The 20,495-nt window shown below is 38.1% G+C and overlaps 1 protein-coding gene across 6 annotated transcripts in view; it reads left to right on the forward strand.

Annotated features, from left to right (window-relative positions):
* The window catches only part of Fip1l1 (factor interacting with PAPOLA and CPSF1), a 63,895-nt gene that overhangs the window by 35,543 nt on the left and 7,857 nt on the right, over window positions 1-20,495 (forward strand). For 4 of the 6 annotated variants that reach the window (XM_021211357.2, XM_021211358.2, XM_029545012.1 and 1 more), the window contains 5 exons: window positions 2,493-2,586; window positions 3,890-4,046; window positions 15,028-15,054; window positions 17,003-17,057; window positions 18,113-18,168. In XM_021211357.2, the coding sequence (XP_021067016.1) occupies window positions 2,493-2,586; window positions 3,890-4,046; window positions 15,028-15,054; window positions 17,003-17,057; window positions 18,113-18,168 (389 nt within the window). The remainder of the gene's footprint in view (window positions 1-2,492; window positions 2,587-3,889; window positions 4,047-15,027; window positions 15,055-17,002; window positions 17,058-18,112; window positions 18,169-20,495) is intronic. The other 2 variants (XM_021211359.1, XM_021211355.2) reach the window with 1 other exon arrangement.

Consider the following 20,495-nt stretch of genomic DNA (forward strand, 5'->3'; position numbering starts at 1 on the left):
TGCATGCATTTGTGTGTTCTATGAGTTCATGCATACATGCATCCCATTTACTGTATTTTTTTTTTTTTTTTTAATTAGATATTTTCATTTACATTTCAAATGCTATCCCAAAAGTCCCCTATTCCCTCCCCCGTGTTTGTTTCTGTTTTTGAGAAAGCATTCCTAGGCACAAAGAGCCTTGGGGATGGAGGTGACTGCTGTGCTCTGGACTTCTTCTGAGCTGTGTTGTGAAGGCTGAGTCTCAGCTGCATAGTTTTATAAACTTGGTGTATGCCATCTTGCATCTTTTGTGATGATGCCACTTAAAGCTGAGAAAACTAATCTGTGCTCGTCCTTTAAGGTAAAGTTGCAAGGGCTGCAAACCTCCGGTCCCAGGAGTTCTAAAACCTGGGAGTTGCCATGTTCAATACTGACACAGTATTAGACATCTTCCTTACTGCAGAAAAAATGTTAGTCTTTGAAGCTTACTTTTCAGTGAGTGCCTTTATTGAGTCAGAAAATTTGCAATCTAAACTGCAGATCCAAACCAATGCGGCTGAGAGTTTTTGATGGGAATAAGCATTAAAACTGGGGAGGGGAACCAAGCCTGCAGTGGGGAATAGAGAGTAGATTTTGATGTTGAGGTTTTGGTGCCTGTAAATGGTGAGGGTAGTAAGCATCCTGTCAAGGAGCGTTAGAGTATGTGTCTTGGTAGGAAGCAGTCAGTGAGCAGCGTAGTTTTGGATTAGAGTACAAATTGGAGGACTATTTGCTTCCCCATATGTGATCTTTCTCCTATGTCAAAGTTGGGTATTTCCCCAGTTATACTGGAGGATTCTATGTATTGCTGGCTGGAAAACTGGCTCAGTGGCTAAGAAAGCTTGCTGCTCTTGTAGAGGACTCGGGTTTGATTACATTCTGTGGCTGTGAGCAGCCTGTAACCCCAGCTCCCTGGGAGCCAGCAGTCTCATCTGTCCTTCATGGGCACCTGCACACACTTGAATAAACATGAAAATAAATCTTCAAACAGAACATATATCTAAGTTGTATGTGTCACTCTTTCTGATGCTTTTTGAAGGATACTAGGAAGTGAATGGTTTGCATAAAATTAGAAAGGCTTAAACAGTGTTTTATTATATTAAAATGTACAAAAGTGAGTGAGTAAGAAGACATGGTTATTGTTGACATTGGTTTGTATCTGAGCTTTTTGCTAGGTTGTTGCGTCTGGTATAGAAGACAATGAGAACGGTGTCAGCTTGTAGTTGAATGACATCTCTGGAATTTTTGTATACTTTTAGTGATGGGCTCTCTTTATTTTTAGGGTATAAAGTAATGATTACTGGAAACAAACTTGCTAATGCATTATTTCCAGAAAAGTCCTAGTACTTTCAAAAATGAATTAATTACCTTGTTAGAAGGAAGTTCATGGAGTTAATTTCCTTGTTGGAAGTCCATAGGTCATGGAGTTAGAAGGTTTCAGGCATGAAAATTGGTTTTGCAGACCAATTATTATGTCAATTAGCTGCACTCTGCACTTTGATTTTACTGTATACAAAACATATACACTTGTTTTTTGTTTTTTTGTTTTTTTTTTTGAAGCTTTAATGTATTTCTTTGAAGGAGTTGGGAGCACTTAGGTATAGCACTGTCAGTGTCTAAAAAAATAGCAAGCATTGTTACTCATGTTCATCATTTCAAATCTTGACTTGGTAGCTGGAAACGTCTGTTATAGACCCATTATTGTACTTGTGTGACATTTTAAACTTTGAGTTGTTAGGACTGGAAGGTGAGACGATTCTTACATTTACTTTTCATAGCCTGTTTCTGTCTGTAAGTGGTTCCTCTTTCCTGTCAGTTTGGGCATGTAACAGGCTTTTAAAAGTCCTTCTGCAACTACATAATAGTGCTTATTGAAAAAACAAAACAAACAAAAGTAGCCTACTGAGTGTTCGGCTAAGTCTTTAGAGTACTCTATGGTAGACCGTTTATCTTTACCTTCTCAAATGTTGAGAGATTATAAACACCAACTGCAGGTAAGGCAGGTTTGTTTACCTGTGTTCATCAGGAGTCACAGGAGAGGAAAACGTGGCTTCCTTTTTCTTTTTTTCTTTGATGTTTCAAAGCCTGGACTACATCACTAAAGAGAATGGTGTATGTGTTGTACTTGTGTATAAAAATAACTGTTATTTCTTCTCAAGCCTTTTTTGAGATCTTTTATAGTGAGGACTAGAATTATATTTGTTGGAGTGGTAGTGACTAACAAAATTTTATTTCAGCTCGTCTAGCATTCACTATCTGATTCTAATCCATGAAGATAAAATTGTTTACAAACTACTTTAATAAAATATTTTTTTAAAAATAAGGATGACAAAGTTCTGAGACTCCAGAGAAATTCTTTTGATATTTTTTTATCTTAAAAATACATCACAGAAAGTGTTCATTTCTTAATGTTTTTATTATTTTTCAGTCGTCTAGTTAGAGGAAACAGAACTGATTCAACTTTTGTGTTTCAGGAGATTACCTGGAGCTATTGATGTCATTGGTCAAACAATAACCATCAGCCGAGTGGAAGGAAGACGGCGTGCAAATGAGAACAGCAATATACAGGTTTCTGCAGAGTGTGTGTGTGTGTGTACAGCAATATACAGGTTTCCTATCTGCAGTGTGGGTGTGTGTGGGTGTGAGAACAGCAATATATAGGTTTCCTCTCTGCAGTGTGTGTGTATGTGTGTGTGTGCGCGCGCGCGTGGGTGTGTACGCGTGTGTACCCCCTACCGCTAGGCTGTGTCTGTTGCTTTCAGTGCTACAGATGGATTTCAAATGCATTTGTATTAATTAGAAAATTTTCCTATAGTCTCTTAATTTTTGCAAGTGAAGTTTTCCTTTGCTTGTTATAATCATACTGTGTAAGCTCGTTGAAAAGTAAGGGAAAACTCACCTAGAGTTCTCCCACCCAGGTGGTGATTGTCAATAAAGTACACAAAATGGGCTCGTTTTTTAGCATTTTTATGCTTCTTAACAAAAAAAAAAAAATCTGTCTTAGAATAAGTTATCTTTAAAGGTAGTTTTTTTTAAAAAGTAGAACATACTTATTTTTCTTCCTACCATTACAATGTCATCACTTTTTAAAATCAGTTCCAATGTTAATAGCTTATGAGTAGAACACTCAAAAAATTGTTTACTCAAATGTAGAAAAATCTTAGTTAAGGGAATTATATATTTAAATAATACGTTTTAGTAAGAATTCAAGACTCTGATTGCATATCGGAATCTATCAGGTAACCAGTAGAACTCCCGTTTGTGGAAGCCACATTCCTGTATTGGCTTTAGTAAGCTTGAGCCATCCTCTGCTATTTGTTCTTAGCCAGTCACACAGGCAACACTGGACTCTTTTCCAGGAGAACTTCTGCTTTTAGCAGAAGCTCACAGGAAAAGTTATTTACGTTTCATAACTACTTATTCTCCACCTGTTACCACATGCTTAACACTTTACGGGGTGGTAAACTTAGGGCCTCAATTACCTAGCCTGTCGCCATGCGAACATCTCAGAGCTAGATGTCTACTGATGACTGCTGTACCTAACTCCTGTTCTTGAACTTGGTCTGAGATGACTTGCTTCATTGTGTTTGTTTCTAACTTGAAATGTTTTGATTACTTCTTACTGGAAAACTTCTGGTTGTCTAGTTCTTTCTCCTAGGCTTTGAATATGAACATTTTTAACAGTAGGTGTGTGAGTCTATACTCATATAATGTACTTACAAGCACAATCACATAGAAATATTACCCCCTAAAAGTTTGAGGATTAAAACCATTTTATTTGACTTTTTAGGTTAGAGAATGTGAACCTTACAAGATTCAACTAGATTAGAACATTTACTTATCTTTCTAATTAATTATGCTTTAATTTTAGGTCCTTTCTGACAGATCTGCCACTGAAGTAGACAACAATTTCAGCAAACCACCTCCATTTTTCCCTCCAGGGGCTCCTCCTACTCACCTTCCTCCTCCTCCATTTCTTCCACCTCCTCCAACTGTCAGCACTGCCCCACCTCTCATTCCACCACCAGGTAAGACGTGGGGAGAGGCCTTTGCTTAACTAGAGTTTCTTAAACTTGAAGCTGAAAGGTGAACGAACATATATATTTGGAAGTACTATTATGTTTAATTATACTGCATTAAAAGTAGCATTTTATCTTCAGTAGATTCACAATGAATCTTATTTATTCTTATATTTATTATTATTTTTTATTATTGTATCTTGTTATTTCAGCCTACCAGAAATAATATTTTAAAGTAGAGAAGAATAAACAGATGATAATATTGGCCTCAAAATATAATAATAACTACAAACTGGTTTGCTATTCGTCTGTGGAGAAATCCTTACTGAATTATAAACTATATGTAGACTTGTATTAAAAAAATATTTAAAGTAACTTGTCAAATTAGAACAGGTTCAAAACAATGATACTTTGTGAAATTGGGGTCAGTCTGGTGGTCATTGTTTCCTTGCAATGGTTTCTGTTTTAGAGATGACCATTGAGTGCTGGGTATTTACTGTGTCTTTCTTTTAAACAAGAAGAATAAATCTTACCAAATTTTTCACTACTAAGGATAGTTAGAAACCAAAGCAGTAGTGATAGAGAGAAAAGTCTGCAAGTAGACTCAACAGCTCTCCTGGTGGTCTTTCTCACCTCTTCCAGCAAGTTTCAGTGCTTCTCATCTCTAACAAGCTTTTTACAACACTGGCAGGTTGATGGAGGTACAGATTTCATTCTTCCTCGGGAGAGTGCCAACAGTAAATGGTGAACATTAGCTTCAGGTTCTTGTCTAATTATGTGGAACATGCTCCAGAATTTTCCTTCTCATAGTAAAATTTACTCCTTATTGAAGACCCAGGGCTCCCATTCTGGGATCGGGAGTGAGATGTCCCCTGTAAGGTGCAGGTGTTGATCACAGAATCCAGAGCCATTGCTTCTTCCCCAATGTTTGTTCTGACCTACAAATGATGCCTACTCCATCTGCCCTGTTAGAGTCCTTTACTGTCACTTAACTCTCAAGCTAAGCAATGGTCTAGCTTTAGAAAAGTCTGTTATCTTGGAATAGAGGGAGTGCAGTATGACAGATGTTCCTGTCTCAGATGTTGTCTCTAGACAGGTGGAGAACAGAACATTCCCAAGTCCAGTTACACTGGACCTGTAACTCTGAGTCTTGTTGAGAATTAATCAGGTGAAAGGGACTTGGTGCTTCATAGTGAAGATACAAAGGCGATTCCTTAGTCTCTTAAAAAGATTTTTAAAGTTTCAAAAAGAAACTTCAAGAACTTTAGTACCAGTAAAGTTGAGCATATTAACAAATTAATTATTTTTATATCTTATCATTTATTTTTCAAAGTTTACTTTTAATCAGCACATATTTTATTTGTTTGTGGAGTACAATGTGCTTTCATTTATATATTTATATTATGGAATGATTTTAAGTTTATTAAAATACTTTAATCATTTCACATATTGAACATATTTTATGGTGAGACTTCTTAAAATCTATCCATTCTTTAAAGATTTTAAGTTTAAGTGTGTGTGTGTGCGCATATGTATTCAAATGTGCACAGTGAAAAGGGGCACCTGCTGGAGCTGGAGTTACATGCTGTTGTGAACTTCCTGGTGTCGGTGCTTGGAGCTGAACTGAGATCTTCTGGAAGAGCAGTGTGTCCTCTTTACAGCTGAAGTATCACTCTAGCCTCAAACTCTGTCCTTGTAGCTATTTTGAAATAAGTAGTTCTGATTGGCTGTAGTCACTGCTCTCCAGGAAGTATCTAAGACTGAAACTCTGCACCCTAGTATACAGCATTTTCCATTTCCAGCTCTCATCCCCGTGCTGCTGACTTCCATTCTGCTCTGCATTTCTGAGTTTGTCTTCTAGGTTTCTCCTGTGAGTTCTTTCATTCAGTGTTTGATTCCTTGTGCCTGTTTGATTCTCCTAGCATGATACTTTCCAGATGCATGTAAATTTTTTCAAAAAAATGAAAGAAAAAGTTCTTATTTGCTCATGAAACAGTATCCTAAGGTTAACATTGTTCATGTATATGACTAGTTGGCCAATGAAAGCAATAAGGGGAAAAAGTATGAGTTAGTGAAGAATACTTTGCTGTTATAGAATTCTAGGAGACTATAGGATATTGCTGGTAGGCAATGGCATTATATGGAAATTTATTTTTTATAAAATAGCAGAATTTCTCTCATTTCTTTGCTATAGTGCTCTTGTTTATAAAATAATAAGTCTTAGCCTGGAAGGATGGCTCACTTTGTAGAGGCACTTGTTATTAATACTAATAAGCCCGATGACCTGAATTTGGTTCTCAGGATCTACATTTGAAAGGAGAGAACTTGACCACTGACCTTCGCATGACTCTATTACCCTGTCCCATTCACAAAATAAAATGTAAAACACACACGTATTTATGTAATTTTTATAAAGATAACAAGTCCTTGAATCTGTGACATTGTAATATATAGTATCATTTGTTTTTCTGTAGATAGACTAATTACATACTTAATGCTCGGTTTCCTGCTTTTTATCTGTATTTAAGTAGTATCTAACCATGGCGTGTTTGCTGTCTAGAGTTATCAACTCATCCTAGATTATTTGTTAGTTGAGACCATCTGAATTCCCCCTTATTTTTACTGTGTGTGTTAGTGTGAGGAGTATAATGCATGTCGGTTTGTGTCTCTCACAGTGCTTAGCTTGTGTATGCTTGTCATTCCTTCCCTGAGCATGGTAGCTGACCAAACTATAACCTAGCTACATTTATGTTTGCATTCTATAGGAAATGACTTTCCGATTGCCAGGTAATTCACTCACTCAGCCTTGCACCACCTGAGCTATGCAGATGTGTAGGTACATATCAGCTAAAGTGGAGCTGTAATTTTAGGTGCTATTTGCTATAGACCTATGGAGGCACTGTCCTGTCCCCACTAATTTAAAGGACTGTAGGATCACAGGCACCTTGGGAAGGAAGCTGTGTGGGATAGGGTCTCTCTAGGTATCACCTGTTGAAAGATACTATGTATTTCTTACACACTGTTTTTATGCTTTTTTAAAAACGATCTATTTATTTTTTTATATATATGAGTACTATAGCTGTACAGGTGGTTGTAAACCTTCATGTGGGTATTGGAAATTGAATTTTTAGGACCTCTGCTTCACTCTGGTTGGCCCTGCTCACTCAGTCCCTGCTTAGTCTGTCCCAAAGATTTATTTTCTATTATTATTATACATAAGTACACTGTAACAGACGCACCAGATCTCATTATGGGTGGTTGTGAGCCACTATGTGGTTGCTGGAACTTGAACTCGGGACCTTCGGAAGAGCAGTCAGTGCTCTTACCCGCCTGAGCCATCTCCCCAGCCCTTTATGCTTTCTTTAGAAATTTTGAAATATAAAGGGGAAAACCCTTTTGAGACTTTCTTTAAATATATTTTAATATTAACTTTTCTTAAAATTATTTTTTCAAAATATAATGAAACAGAGAAACTGAGTGATATGTCCATATTTTTTTTGGTTGTTTTTTCTTCTTAAGAAAATAGAAAGACTGCATATCTAGATTTACTTTGAACAGACCTAACTTATACCTTTTATCACAACATAACTGTATTTTAGCTATTCTTGCTTTCGAAGTTATTATTTGTGGCCATTTCTGTGTGGAAGTTTATAAATAGGAATGAGTATTCTTAAATACTTCTTAAAATTATGAGCTGAAAGGTTCTGGAGAGATGGCTCAGCAGTTGAGAACACTGGCTGCTCTTGCAGAAGACCTGGTTTAGTTCCCAACACCTATGTGGTGGCTCACAACCATCTGTGACTCCAGTTCCAAGGTATCTGGTGCTCTCTTCTGACCTCCAGGGGCACTGGGTATGCATGTGGCATGCATACCTATATTTAGATAAAACACCCATACACATAAATAAATCTGAATTTTTTTTCAGAAAATATAAGCTGGCAGGAACAGTTCTAAGACACAGTCAAGTAGTTGACAGGAGGTGTATTGTTCCTCTTTTCCTCTGTATGAACCTCCTTCATTGAATGAAGAGTAGAGGAGGCTTCTTCAGACAAAGACAGAAGAGATTTCTGGGAATGCTAACGTGTTTAATATAACCACATTAGTAGTAACATGAAAACAAATAGTGATTAGTCGTGGCTTCTGTAATTAAAGATCTGTTCACTGTCTAATGAATCAAAATTCTATTCTGTGAGGTTGTTGCAGGAACACATTAGAATAATTCCATGTTCTTCCGAGTAATAGTGGAACACTAACTAGTATCTAATACAGTGACTGCTCCTTTTCTTAAGGCACTGATATGAGTACAGCCTGTCAACAACCTAACCCTGTAAACTCACTTTTAGAATGACACTTGAAGTGAATACTAGTGAGGTTCCAGAATTTAACCAGTTTACTTGAAAATAGCAGAATAGAGAATGCCAGACACTTTTCTGGTCTGTTTTCTTTGTTCACCACATTGAAGTGGGTATGTACCTACCAAGAAGGCTGTCATAGGATTGTGTGCATGCATAGCAGCATCTTAGAAGACCTTGTCCTTCCTCAGTGTCGGTGCAGAGATCAGGGAGCTCGTAAGAGCAGAATTAGGTGTCCTTTCATCCATTCAACTCAGGTGTCACTGTCCACTGGGATCGCACTATCGTATGCTTAGCTGACAGGTTTGAAATCATTGAAAATTAGAATAAAACAAAGTAAAATAACAGTGGTTGGTGTTACTAGTTTATTTTGTATGGCAGTTATTGGTGTCACAGTTATGAGTGAGTTCATTATTCTAACTGGTTGTGACTCACTTATTTAGTAGCATCACTGTACCTAAAACCTTTCCAGCTCCCCATTTCTACCTGTTCAAGAGTAACTACATTCACCCACCCCCCTCCCCCCAGATGTTGACCATCTCTGTTCGACTTTCTTTCTCTGAGTTTGCCTTCTCTAGGTACTCTATAGAGGGTCATCTTATTCATCCAGTGGGGTTTAGCCTAATTTTTTTCTAAAACAGAAGAATTTGATGGTGGTGAACTAATTTTGGGGAAAGATCATAATTTACACTTTTAAATATTAATTAGCTTTAATGTTATATATTTAATATATATATATCTCAAAGCTTAAGATGGATTTTTAATGTCCTTTTTTATATGGATGCTCAAATCATAATATCTTTATGTAGGGGCAGGTGCACACTTGCCTGCTTGTAATACTGTGGAAGTGAGAGGTTAGCGTCAGGTCTCTTTTTGTTGTCCTCTGCCTTATTCTCTGAGACAGTGTCTCAGCTCTTATTGAATGAACCTGGAGCTTGAGTACTCTGCTAGGCTGGCTAGCCAGTAAGCCCTAGGGATCTGCCTGTACGGTCTTCTACCCTAGCCTCCACTACAGATGCAGCCTTTGTGCTCCACTTTTTCATGGCTGCAATCTCAGGTCATCATGCTTGCACCCCAAGCACTTTAGCCGCCAACCCATAACAACATGTTTGGAAGGATCTCTAATCAATGTTAGCCTCAGACTCTGGGCAGTCCTCCTGCCTCAGCCTCCCCAGGTTTTGAGATTTTAGGTGTGTGTGAGTTCCACAACTAATTGTTTTTTTTGTTTGTTTGTTTGTTTGGGTTTGTTTGTTTTGCTTTTAAGGTAGGGCCTGAGTAGCAAAGGGTGACTTTAAGCTTCAGGTCCTCTTGTTTCCACCTTGAGAGTGCTGAGATTTCAGATATACTGTACCTCACTCCCAGGTTATGGGATTCTGAGGACCACATACAAGCTTTGTGCAAGGACTGGACCAAGTGAGCTATGTCCTTAGCCTAAATTGTTACGTTCAATGTATAGTTGGCACTGCAGTTTGTAGAGTTTGGGTTACGATTTTAATATCTGCCTTTTATTCTGTTCTTCCAGTAACATCATGAGTATAGAAGAGCTGATAAAAATCAGCTATAAGTTTTCTTTAAATTATTGACATTTGTGGGATGATGGTGGTTTAATCACATCAATTAGAAGGGAGAGGCAGTCAGATCTCTGAATTCGAGGCTAGCCTTGTCCAAGATATCCAGGGCTACATGGAAACCCTGCTGCAAAATAAATAAATAAATAAATAAATAAATAAATAAATAAATAAATAAGTGGCATCTCTATCAAATATGTTTGCGTTGGAGATAGAATTTTATTTAATGCAGGAATTAATTAAATTTTATGAGTTTGATGATTGAATGATCCTAAAAAATATAGCTTTTTGGATAAGATATGCTGGAAACTCGATCATTTACATTTTGTCATTATAGCATTTTATTACGTTTATTTTACCATTACTTATGCAATTTAGTTGGTTTACTCATTAAAAACAAACAGCAGTTCATAACATTCTGCAGTGTTCAGTATATATGTGTGTGTATGTTCATATTCTAATTTGTAAAGCATTTCTGTTAAATGTTATTAAAAAAAACTGCACATTTGACTTATTGTCTTTATCCAAGCCTCTGACTTTGGCTTAAAGTAGAAACATGCAACCTAAATCAGGATTTTTCTAGTCTTACATTATACTACTGATGGGATTTGGAATTAGTGAGATACAGGAAGCAGAACTCACACAATGCTGCCAGTTTTTTATCTTTGTTTTGGACTTTAAAAATAAAAGACAGGTATGCATTATGTTTTTTTAAAGAATTTATTTATGCATATTTAATTTATTCCAAATAAATATGTAATGCATATTTAAAATGTATTACACATAAATGCGTAGGTATACATAATTTAAATTTAAAATACATAGATTGAAATTTGTCTTAGGGCTATACTGTATGAGGTAGGCACTTTAAGTATGCCATTTTATAGATGAAACATCTACCCAGGATCTATGTAAACAATCCTGGGTGTTCCATTTTATATGAAGAATGAACTCATCATTAAGACCATGAGTGGTCAGAGCTGGTGCAACTGTCTTAGGGTTTCTATTGCTGTAAAGCGACACCATGACCAATGCAACTCTTTTTGTTTGTTTGTAGAACATGATTTTAATATTTTCAACTGTTAACATTCAAAAGACAGAATAATTAAGATATGTTTCATTGTGAGTTCCCTCTTTTCATTTCTGATTTTGTTATTTTGGATACTGTCTTTGTGCCTTTTGGTTAGTCAAGCTAAGGGTTTATCTCTCTCGTTGATTTTCTCAAAGAACCAGCTCCTGGTTTTGTTGATACTTTGTATAGTTCTATTTATTTCTATTTGGTTGATTTCAGTCTTGAGTTTGATTATTTTCTGTGGTCTATTCATCTTGGGTATATTTGCTTCTTTTTGTTCTAGAGCTTTCAGGTGTGCTGTCAAGCTGCTAACCTAAGCTCTCCTCAGTTTCTTTTTGGAGGCACTTAGAGCTATGAGTTTTCCTCTTACCACTGCTTTCATTGTGTCCCATTAAGTTTTGGTATGATGTGTCTTCATTTTCATTAAATTCTAAAAAGCCTTTAACTTTATTTCTTGCTTGACCAAATTGTCATTGAGTAGAGCTTTGTTCAGCTTCCATGTGTATGTGTGCTTTCCATTGTTTTTGTTGGTATTTAAGACCAGCCTTAGTCCATGGTGATCTGATAGGGTGCATGGGATAATTTCAATCTTCATGTATCTGTTGAGGCCTGTTTTGTGACAGTCAGTTTTGGACTGGGTACCATGAGGTGCTGAAAAGAAGGTATATTCTTTTGCTTTAGGATGAAATGTTCTATAATATCTGTTAGATCCATTTGGTTCATAACTTCTGTTAGTTTCACTGTGTCTCTGTTTCTGTTTCCAGGATCTGTCCATTGCTGAGAGTGGGGTATTGAAGTCTCTCACTATTATTGTGTGGGATTCAATGTGTGTTTTGAGCTTTAGTAAAATTTTTGGGGACCCTTGCATTTGGAGCATATATGTTCAGAATTGAGAGTTCATCTTGGTAGATTTTTCCTTTGACCAATATGAAGTATCCTTCCTTATCTTTTTTGATAACTTTTGGTTGAAAGTTGATTTTATTTGATATTAGAATAGCTACTCCAGCTTGTTTCTTGGGACCATTTTCTTGGAACATTGTTTTCCAACCTTTTACTGTGAGGTAGTGTCTGTCTTTGTCATTGTTTCCTGTATGCAGCAAAATGCTGGGTCCTGTTTACATAGCCAGTCTGTTAGTCTGTATCTTTTTATTGGGGAATTGAGTCCATTGATGTTAAGAGATATTAAGGAAAAGTTATTGTTGCTTCCTGCTATTTTTGTTGTTAGAGGTGGAATTATGTTTATGTGGCTATCTTCTTTTGGGTTTGTTGAAAGATTACTTTTTCTAGAGTGTAGTTTCCCTCCTTGTGTTGGTGTTTTCCATCTATTATATTATCCTTTGTAGGGCTGGATTTATGGAAAAATATTGTGTAAATTTGGTTTTGTCATGGTATATCTTGTTTTCTTCGTCTGTGGTAATTGTGAGTTTTGCTGGCTATAGTAGCCTGGAGTTGTTCAGGGAGGGAAAGAAAGGGACTTTTTGGAAGGAATTTTCTGTCGCTTCTTTTTGTTTTTTAAAAAGTTAAATACTAGGAGATCTTTAAGTTAAAATGTGGCTTTCCATTGTAGACAAAAAGGGATTTTTGAAATGAATTTTCTGTCACTTATTTTGTTTTTTAAAAAGTTAAATACTAGAGATCTTTAAAATAAAATGTGGATTTCTATTGTATTAGTTATTAAACTTCCTTAATTATTGCTCGGAAATGTTTCTGGTTATCGAGGATTATGTTCATCAGCTCTTTAGTCCTTTTCCACAACCAGTTGTTTACACTGAAGTAAAACCTTACATAAATAAAGGTTTCCCTTGGAAAAGCCCTTTCTAGCATACAAGCTTACTATTGTAGAAGCACCAGTTGGAAAGACAACTGGATATAGTGTGATTTTTTTTTTTTTAACTCTGTTCTTAGTTCCAGATGGTTTTTAAAAATCTTTTGTAGGATATTACTATAGTAGGATTAAAATTAAAGGCAGATTATAATTGTTTTAGTTACGGTTTCTAATGCTGTGATAAAACACCGTGACCAAAAGCAACAGGAGGAGGAAAGGGCTCGTTTGGCTTATACTTCCACATCACAGTCTGTCAGCAAGGAAGTCAGGGCAGGGTCTCAGGCAGGAGCTGAAACAGAAGTCACTGGCTTGTGCCTCCTGCTTTGCTCCCCCCACCCCATCCCCCATGAGCAGGGATCCACCCACAGCAATCATTGTTTAGGAAATGGTTGGACAGACTTACCAGTCCTACAGAGGCAGTTTCTCAGTTGAGGCTGTCTTCTCAAGTGATACCAGCTTGTGTCACTTTGACAAAAATGTAACCAACTGCTTCTGGAGAAAAGATCATGTGGCCATGTGCCTTCTGCACTTGTTCTCACCACTTATGTGCTTTTGAGGAAGACCCTTGTCTAGCAAGTGTGTCTCCCCCCGGGCCCCCCACAAATTCTCCTTTTAGTAGGTTTAGCTAAAGTACTGCTTGCTACTAATGAACATGTTTTGGTAATGTTACTCGAGTTATAGTAGCACAGAGAGGGAAATGGTCTGGCACTGGGCTACACATTAAAAACAGCACAGAAACATTCATGTTGAATGTGAAAACACTCAGATAGTAAGGTTCAGTAGAGTTATTTGTACCATTGTAAAGAATATGTATACACTCTTCTCCCTCCCTCCTACCTTCCCTCATTTAACTGCATTCAGGATTCTTGGTTCTCTGTTAGATCCTTAGATTTCAATGACATGTAAGCATCAAGATAAAACCTTGGGGTAGATGACATTGGGTTTGCTGTGAGTTAGCTCTGTAGGTTTCGATCGCCATGGCTGCCTTCCATATCTTTTCACTCTGCTGGTTCCATAACCTTCTAGTTCACAGTGTTTGATCAGGACCTTGTGTCTGTGGTGCAAGGCCATGTGCTGTCTTAAGCTCTTACTCACGAAAGCCTCACTCCAATAAAACAAGTCTGCCAGAGCAGTTTGAATAAGCGAGCAGCAGCCTTCCTGCTCCTGAAAACATTTGAAAGTGCTTCTGTTCACTTGCATACAGCTAGTAAATGAATTTGATTGCCCCTCCCTTGAGCTAATTTTGATGCTGTTTTAAAGATAGGATTTAATAAACTGTTTGAACAATGGAGTTTATCTATAATATAAAACTTTTAATGAGAAGGTTGTTTTAATTTTTTCTTGTTTTGTTATTTGAGATCATTTTTTTCAACTGAAAGTAGTTCCAGTTTGCATGTTATATATTGGCTTTTGTGTATTTCTTAAATTTTGGATTTAATTTTAGATGCTTAGTACTTAACAGGGACATTTGGCCAGTGTAAATTTAGAATGTTCATGCATAGTTTATTTCTTAAAGTTTATAATGTTTACACATAGTGGAGACTACACAAATTTTATTTTGCTACTACCTCTAAAAGGCAGTCATCTATGCTTACATTGGTGTGTGTTTGTGTATGTGTGTGTGTGCATCTGTCTGTCTGTCTGCCCATATAAGTTTCTTGTACCCTTTCTACTTCTACAAATCAAAGAAAGTATTGGCTATTGGCTCCTGGTTACAGGAGTAAAACAGGTTTCACACCTGAGTAGCCCACACTGGCCTTTTCAAAAGTGGCTGATAGCCCGAATCTTTCTTTCCCTGCAGGATTTCCACTAAAGTGTTAAGCTAGCAAAGACAAATTCTCGTGACCAAATTTAGTGAGCTTTTCAACGTTATGGAGTTTGATTTTGTGTATCACAAGTGTGCTTTTTTAAAGTGATGTGCCTTCTAACTTTATTTGTGATTCCAACTCGTGGGACAATCTTGTTACGGAGTTGTTAGACTGGTTTTTCATCAGGAAAGTTGGATGCTGTATTTGAATTGTTGGTTCACAAGAAAACGGAGCGCTTCTCTTGAGTGCTAAGCCAGGACCCGGAGTCGGGGGTTTTATTTCAAAGTTTGTTTTGGTGATGGCATAAAAACATAACAGGTTCTGAAATCCAGTTACTATATTAAATTTCATCACTTGTTTTTTAGGTATTCCAATAACTGTACCACCTCCAGGTAAAACTTTTTTCATGTCTTCTCCATCATTGTTAATGAACATGACATTTCAAGCTTATAGTTACAGGAGGGCCGGTGTTGATGTGGTTAGAATACACACTAGCTCACCGGGATTTCAAGGTCCTATTTTCAGCTCTGCCTTTGCTTCATTCCAGCACTAAGACAGTTTAGTTTTCTTAAACTTGTCTTACCCATGTCTATAGAATTAGAAATTCTCACCTTAACAATCTGTGAGCAAAACGGTAGATGATGTAAAGTAAAATCGCTGTTTGAAAAGCCTTTTAGACCATTGACTTTTATTATATGTAAAAGTGATTTAAAAAGAAAAGAAAAAAATTTATCTTGACCTTATCATGGTTTCTGGTTGTTTACCTACTATCATAATTTCATTGTCATGAGAAAATATGTTTTAGACCACACAGCAATTGTATGGCTTAATAACTAGCTGAGCACTTGTTCTTAGAGTGGTGAACATGGGCCTTGGGATGGTGTAGTCAGTAGGAGCGTTTGTGTAGCCCAGCCTTGTCCTTTCCATTTCTGCCAGTTACTTCTTACTGTGTAATGGTGAACACAGGGGAAACATTAGTTACGGAGTTCAGTGTTAAAACCAAGGAATGTGAAGAACGTCAGTAGTGATTTTGCCGAGGAGAGTGGGTCTCAGTTCAGAATGACCTGGATGAGCAGAAAATGAAGTTTAGATTGCAAAGGTTAGTGTCCATGCCTAGCTAGGACTAACAGTCAGTGACTGAATGTGGCTGAGAAAAGGCTGAGCAGAGGAAGGCTAAGGGACTGTTGTATCTGTAGTCTGAATGACAGTCTGGCTGTGAGCCTGTGTTGTGTATGACGTGGACTCGAGGACTCCTGCTGTAATTGCCAAGCCTGGGCTTGTCTTGATGTTAGTAGAAGAGGGACAGAGTGACAAGCATAGTAAACTTAACATAGTCTGAAAAGAGGCTAAAGAGTGATTTAATGAAGTCTGAGAAGAATGAGAGAACTGAGATTCGTGTCCCCAGAGAGCACTGAGAAGGAGGCATTGAGTCATCAGGAAAGTTGCCAATAGTAGAAGATAGTTGGAGTATAGTAATGGACTTGTCTCCATCAGGACGTGAACCTGAGGGCAAAGGATTGAAACTGTTGAATTTGGTGCCTTTCCTAATAGTGGAGTTTGTTAAAACCTGGGGGAAAAAAATAGGTCTCTTGAGTTGTGGAACTGTGAAGTCTTGCTTGGGCTGTGGTGCTGTATCATACTCTGAAAGTATAGAGGAGATGACATGCTGAGTGAGGCCCCTTTTTTAGCCGTGTTGTTCTGTGGAATTTCATGTAGCTATGCAAGTGATTTAGGGTGCTGACCACACAAGACAAAAGTACAGATTATTTGCCTCCTGACTAATCAAAAAATTCCATTATGTGCCTTGCTTTGTAAAGTAGTCTGTTGGGTTGTATTATTTAAAGAACATTGCATGTCAGATTTTATTGCTATGAACACATATATTTACTGGCTAGATTTTATTTACAAATTACATGCTTTAAAGAAATTTCTATAAATCTGAAACTCTGAGTATTTTTAAATGAGGTAAATGCTATTTTATTTGTGTTTCTTCACAACATAATCTGATGGCAACACTGCTACTATATATTTTATGTGGAAAAGGTAAGGCACTGAAACTAACTTTCTTAGACACACAAAATGGGCTGTGTGTGGTGCTGAAAATAAGACCGAGTGTCCTGACAGTTTGTGCTCTGTGTGTTAGACCAGACTGTTAATTAACAATGTTATTGCTCTAAAAAACTGTTTATAAGTTTCAGCTTTATGTTTTCCTGTTCGTTATGACGTAGAGAAGCACGTTTGTGTCCTCAGAAAAATATTAGTGATACTCAGCAACTGTGTTTCACTCTTAATATTACATATGCATCCTGTTAATATCTTACCTTTGCTTGAATGTTTCAGGTTTCCCCCCTCCACCAGGCGCCCCACCTCCATCTCTTATACCAACAATAGAAAGGTAAAGCAGTGAGGTGCTCTGAGTTGTTGATCACTGACAGCCTTGCAGCAGAGCCTTACAAATATGTCTTTGCTTGCATTTTCTAATAGATATAGCACCTGTCCGTACATAAGTTTAATCTGTATTAATTTCTTTTATGAACCTATAGCCTAATATCAAAACAGGGAACAGAAAAGGAAAAATAGTTTGTTAAAACTTACTACTAATAAATGTTTATCTATTGGAAAGGGAAAAGAACAACTGCTACGCCCCTGATACAGAAGAGAGCTGCACCTCTGCTTCCTCAGGGACCCACCAAGCTGTCCCCCAAGGCGGTGGCCTCATTTCTCATGTCTTGGACTTAGTTTTCTTAGCCTTCTGTACTGAAGAGTATTCCCCTGACAGTTTGTGTTTCTCCCTTAAGATTTCCCATCAGTGTTGCTAGCTTACTGTCTCTCTAGACTTCATTGTGAAGATTAGAACAGCGCACAGCTCAGTGGGCAGAACTCACTAGTGAATGGCAGCTATTACATTACTTCACTCAGAGTGGAGATAGTCTAAAAAGCAATAGTCAAATTATGTAAAAGCAAAGGAGCTGGGTTCACTTAGTATGGTGGCATCTAGCCATCCGTGTAGTTTTAAAAGTGCGGCTCCAGAAAGCAAATTGTGAGAGGCGAGCATTTAGTGTTCATCATGTTGTTAAATACACACTTGTTTCTCTATCAGAATGTTCTATCTAAAGTACCAATTAATGAGGATTTATAGCTTCGAGTCATTAAACCCAATTTTTTAAGATTAAGTTTTAAACCTCAAACATTTCTTTAGTCTCCGATTGTCCCTGTCTATCTCACTGAGCCAGGTGAAATTGATTCCATGAGTTAGGCTGAACTGTACCAGCAGATAGTTACTGTGTCTAAGGTTTTTGAGGTAAAAAAGTCTATGCTATATTAAAACTAACAAGACCTTGTAACAGATTTTCAGACTTAATTTTGCCTTACTCTCTTTTTGTTTCCACTGAACTATTAAGATTGAATAAATATTTGCATTTGATATAAAGATAGTTCTTTCTCCCACAGCGGCCATTCCTCTGGGTACGACAGCCGTTCTGCACGAGCATTTCCCTATGGCAACGGTAAGTTTCTCACCACCCAGATCCACTGCCAATCAGCAGAGTACATCTTGGTACTGAAATGGAAGCATGTTTTTTTGTTTGTTTGTTTGTTTGTTTGTTTTTTGGTTTTTCGAGACAGGGTTACTCTGTATAGCTCTGGCTGTCCTGGAACTCACTTGGTAGACCAGGCTGGCCTCGAACTCAGAAATCCACCTGCCTCTGCCTCCCAAGTGCTGGGATTAAAGGCCTGCGCCACCAGGCCCGGCTTGGAAGCATGTTTTAATGGGATAAGTTAGCAGAGTCGCTAAGAAATAGCAGTTGAAAGAATTAAGTCTGTATATCTGACAGACTGCTTCAGGAAATAGACTTGTCTATTGATACTTTAAACATTAGTGGCATAATAGGTGTTGAGAGGTCAGCTTATCCTGAAACTGTCTAGGATTGATTTATCTCAGTCTCACTACTTTCCACGAGGCCTGGAGCCCAGGTAACCTTAGGGTTTTCCTTTTTCCTTTTTTTGTAAGCTATGCGTATGTCACTGTCATCCACCCCCACTGCCTGCCTTTTTTTTTTTTCACTTTTAACAACTTTATGCACACCAAAGGCTTCTGATGCTCCTTTATTTACTTTAAAGTGCTGTACATTGTACTACCGATGGGTGTGGTGAGTTATAATGATTATCCTTATTTAATTCATTGGTCAGTAGGGAGATAGCCAGTGACTGGACAGAAAAGTTATCTAGAGAATTGAGTGAGAGGCATCTCCTAATTCAACAGTGGGTGACAGGGCTGGAGAGATGACTCAGCGGTTAAGAGCACCAACTGCTCTTCTGAAGGTCCTGAGTTCAAATCCCAGCAACCACATGGTGGCTCACAACCATCCACAATGAGATCTGACGTCCTTTTCTGGTGTGTCTGAAGACAGCTACAGTATACTTAGATATAACAATAAATAAATCTTTGGAAAAAAAAACAAAACAGTGGGTGACAGTGTGTATGCTGTACAGAGGTGTGGGATGAGTGAACAGTCACTTAGGAACTGCAGGTGTGGTGTGGCTGGACCCTAGGGAGCTTGTGCTCACACCAGCAGCATGGGCTTCCTCTGGAGACAGACAAGTTGGGCTTCCAGACTGGCACAGTAAAGCAAACGTGATGAGACACATTACACAAAGCTTTTTATTTTCCCTGCCTAGGGAAGGAATGATTGTGTAGATTATGCTTTATAAATGTTCAGGAGCATGTTTCAAGGAGTACATATATATGTACACATATATGAAATTTTTGTTGTTGTTGTTGCTAAAAATGCTAGTGATGACTCGAGCCCTTCAGTGAGTCAGTCTTTTTGTTTGTGAAGGGTGGTGGCTGTTAGCTGTGGCAATATCTTAACATTATAGTGGAGTTTCCTGTATGTTGCATCTTTTATGAAGGATTCTCCTGTAGCAATGTGATGCTACTTGATGGTACCTTTCCTCCAGAGTAGGATGAGGTCAACCTCTCATCGACTGCCACTGCCTCAGGAACTAAGGTCATATGCTATTCAAGGTCCACCCGAGTTCTCTTGCCATACTCTTTTTCTGGGGGTTCTTTCTCCACTGAGGTCCTGAGTCCCTGCAATGGATACTGAGCAGGTCAACAGGTGGGGAGAACAATCCTGTACATAGTTGTTAGGTGAAACCCACTCCCAAAGACAGACACAAGAGAAAAGCATGGGCATTGTGAGCTTGACTCACCTGTGACGTGAAAGAGAGAAGCTTACAAGATTCTGGATTAGATGGTGTCTGCAGCAAAGATGGTAAATGAGAGATCCAAAAGTACCCGTTGAGTGCCCATTCCTAAATGGACATCTGAGTCACCCCTGGAGGGTCAGACAAGGTTGAAGGAGATAGGGTGGAATGCTGTAAAGCACTGCCTGCCTTCCAGGTATGGCATGGTCATTGCATTCACACATGAACTTGGATCAAAGCAAATAACCAGGCCTATCAACATCCCATAAGAGGTCCCACCTTACCCTAGAGTATGGATGCAGCTGGTCACTCAGCTAGGGGGAGGCATTTTATAGCCAGAGGTAAATTATCCACTTGCCTGTGTGCCTGTAAATAATACCCCATCCATGCTCCTGTAAGAAATTCTAGTTAAGCTGGGCAGTGGTGGCGCACGCCTTTAATCCCAGTACTTGGGAGATAGAGGCAGGCGAATTTCTGAGTTCGAGCCTGGTCAACAGAGTGAGTGCCAGGACTACACAGAGAAATTCTGTCTCAAAGAAATCAAAAAGAAAGAAAGAAAGAAAGAGAGAGAGAGAGAGAGAGAGAGAGAGAGAGAGAGAGAGAGAGAGAGAGAGAGAGAGAGAGA

Source organism: Mus pahari, chromosome 13, assembly GCF_900095145.1.
Source record: "Mus pahari chromosome 13, PAHARI_EIJ_v1.1, whole genome shotgun sequence".
NCBI lineage: Eukaryota > Metazoa > Chordata > Mammalia > Rodentia > Muridae > Mus > Mus pahari.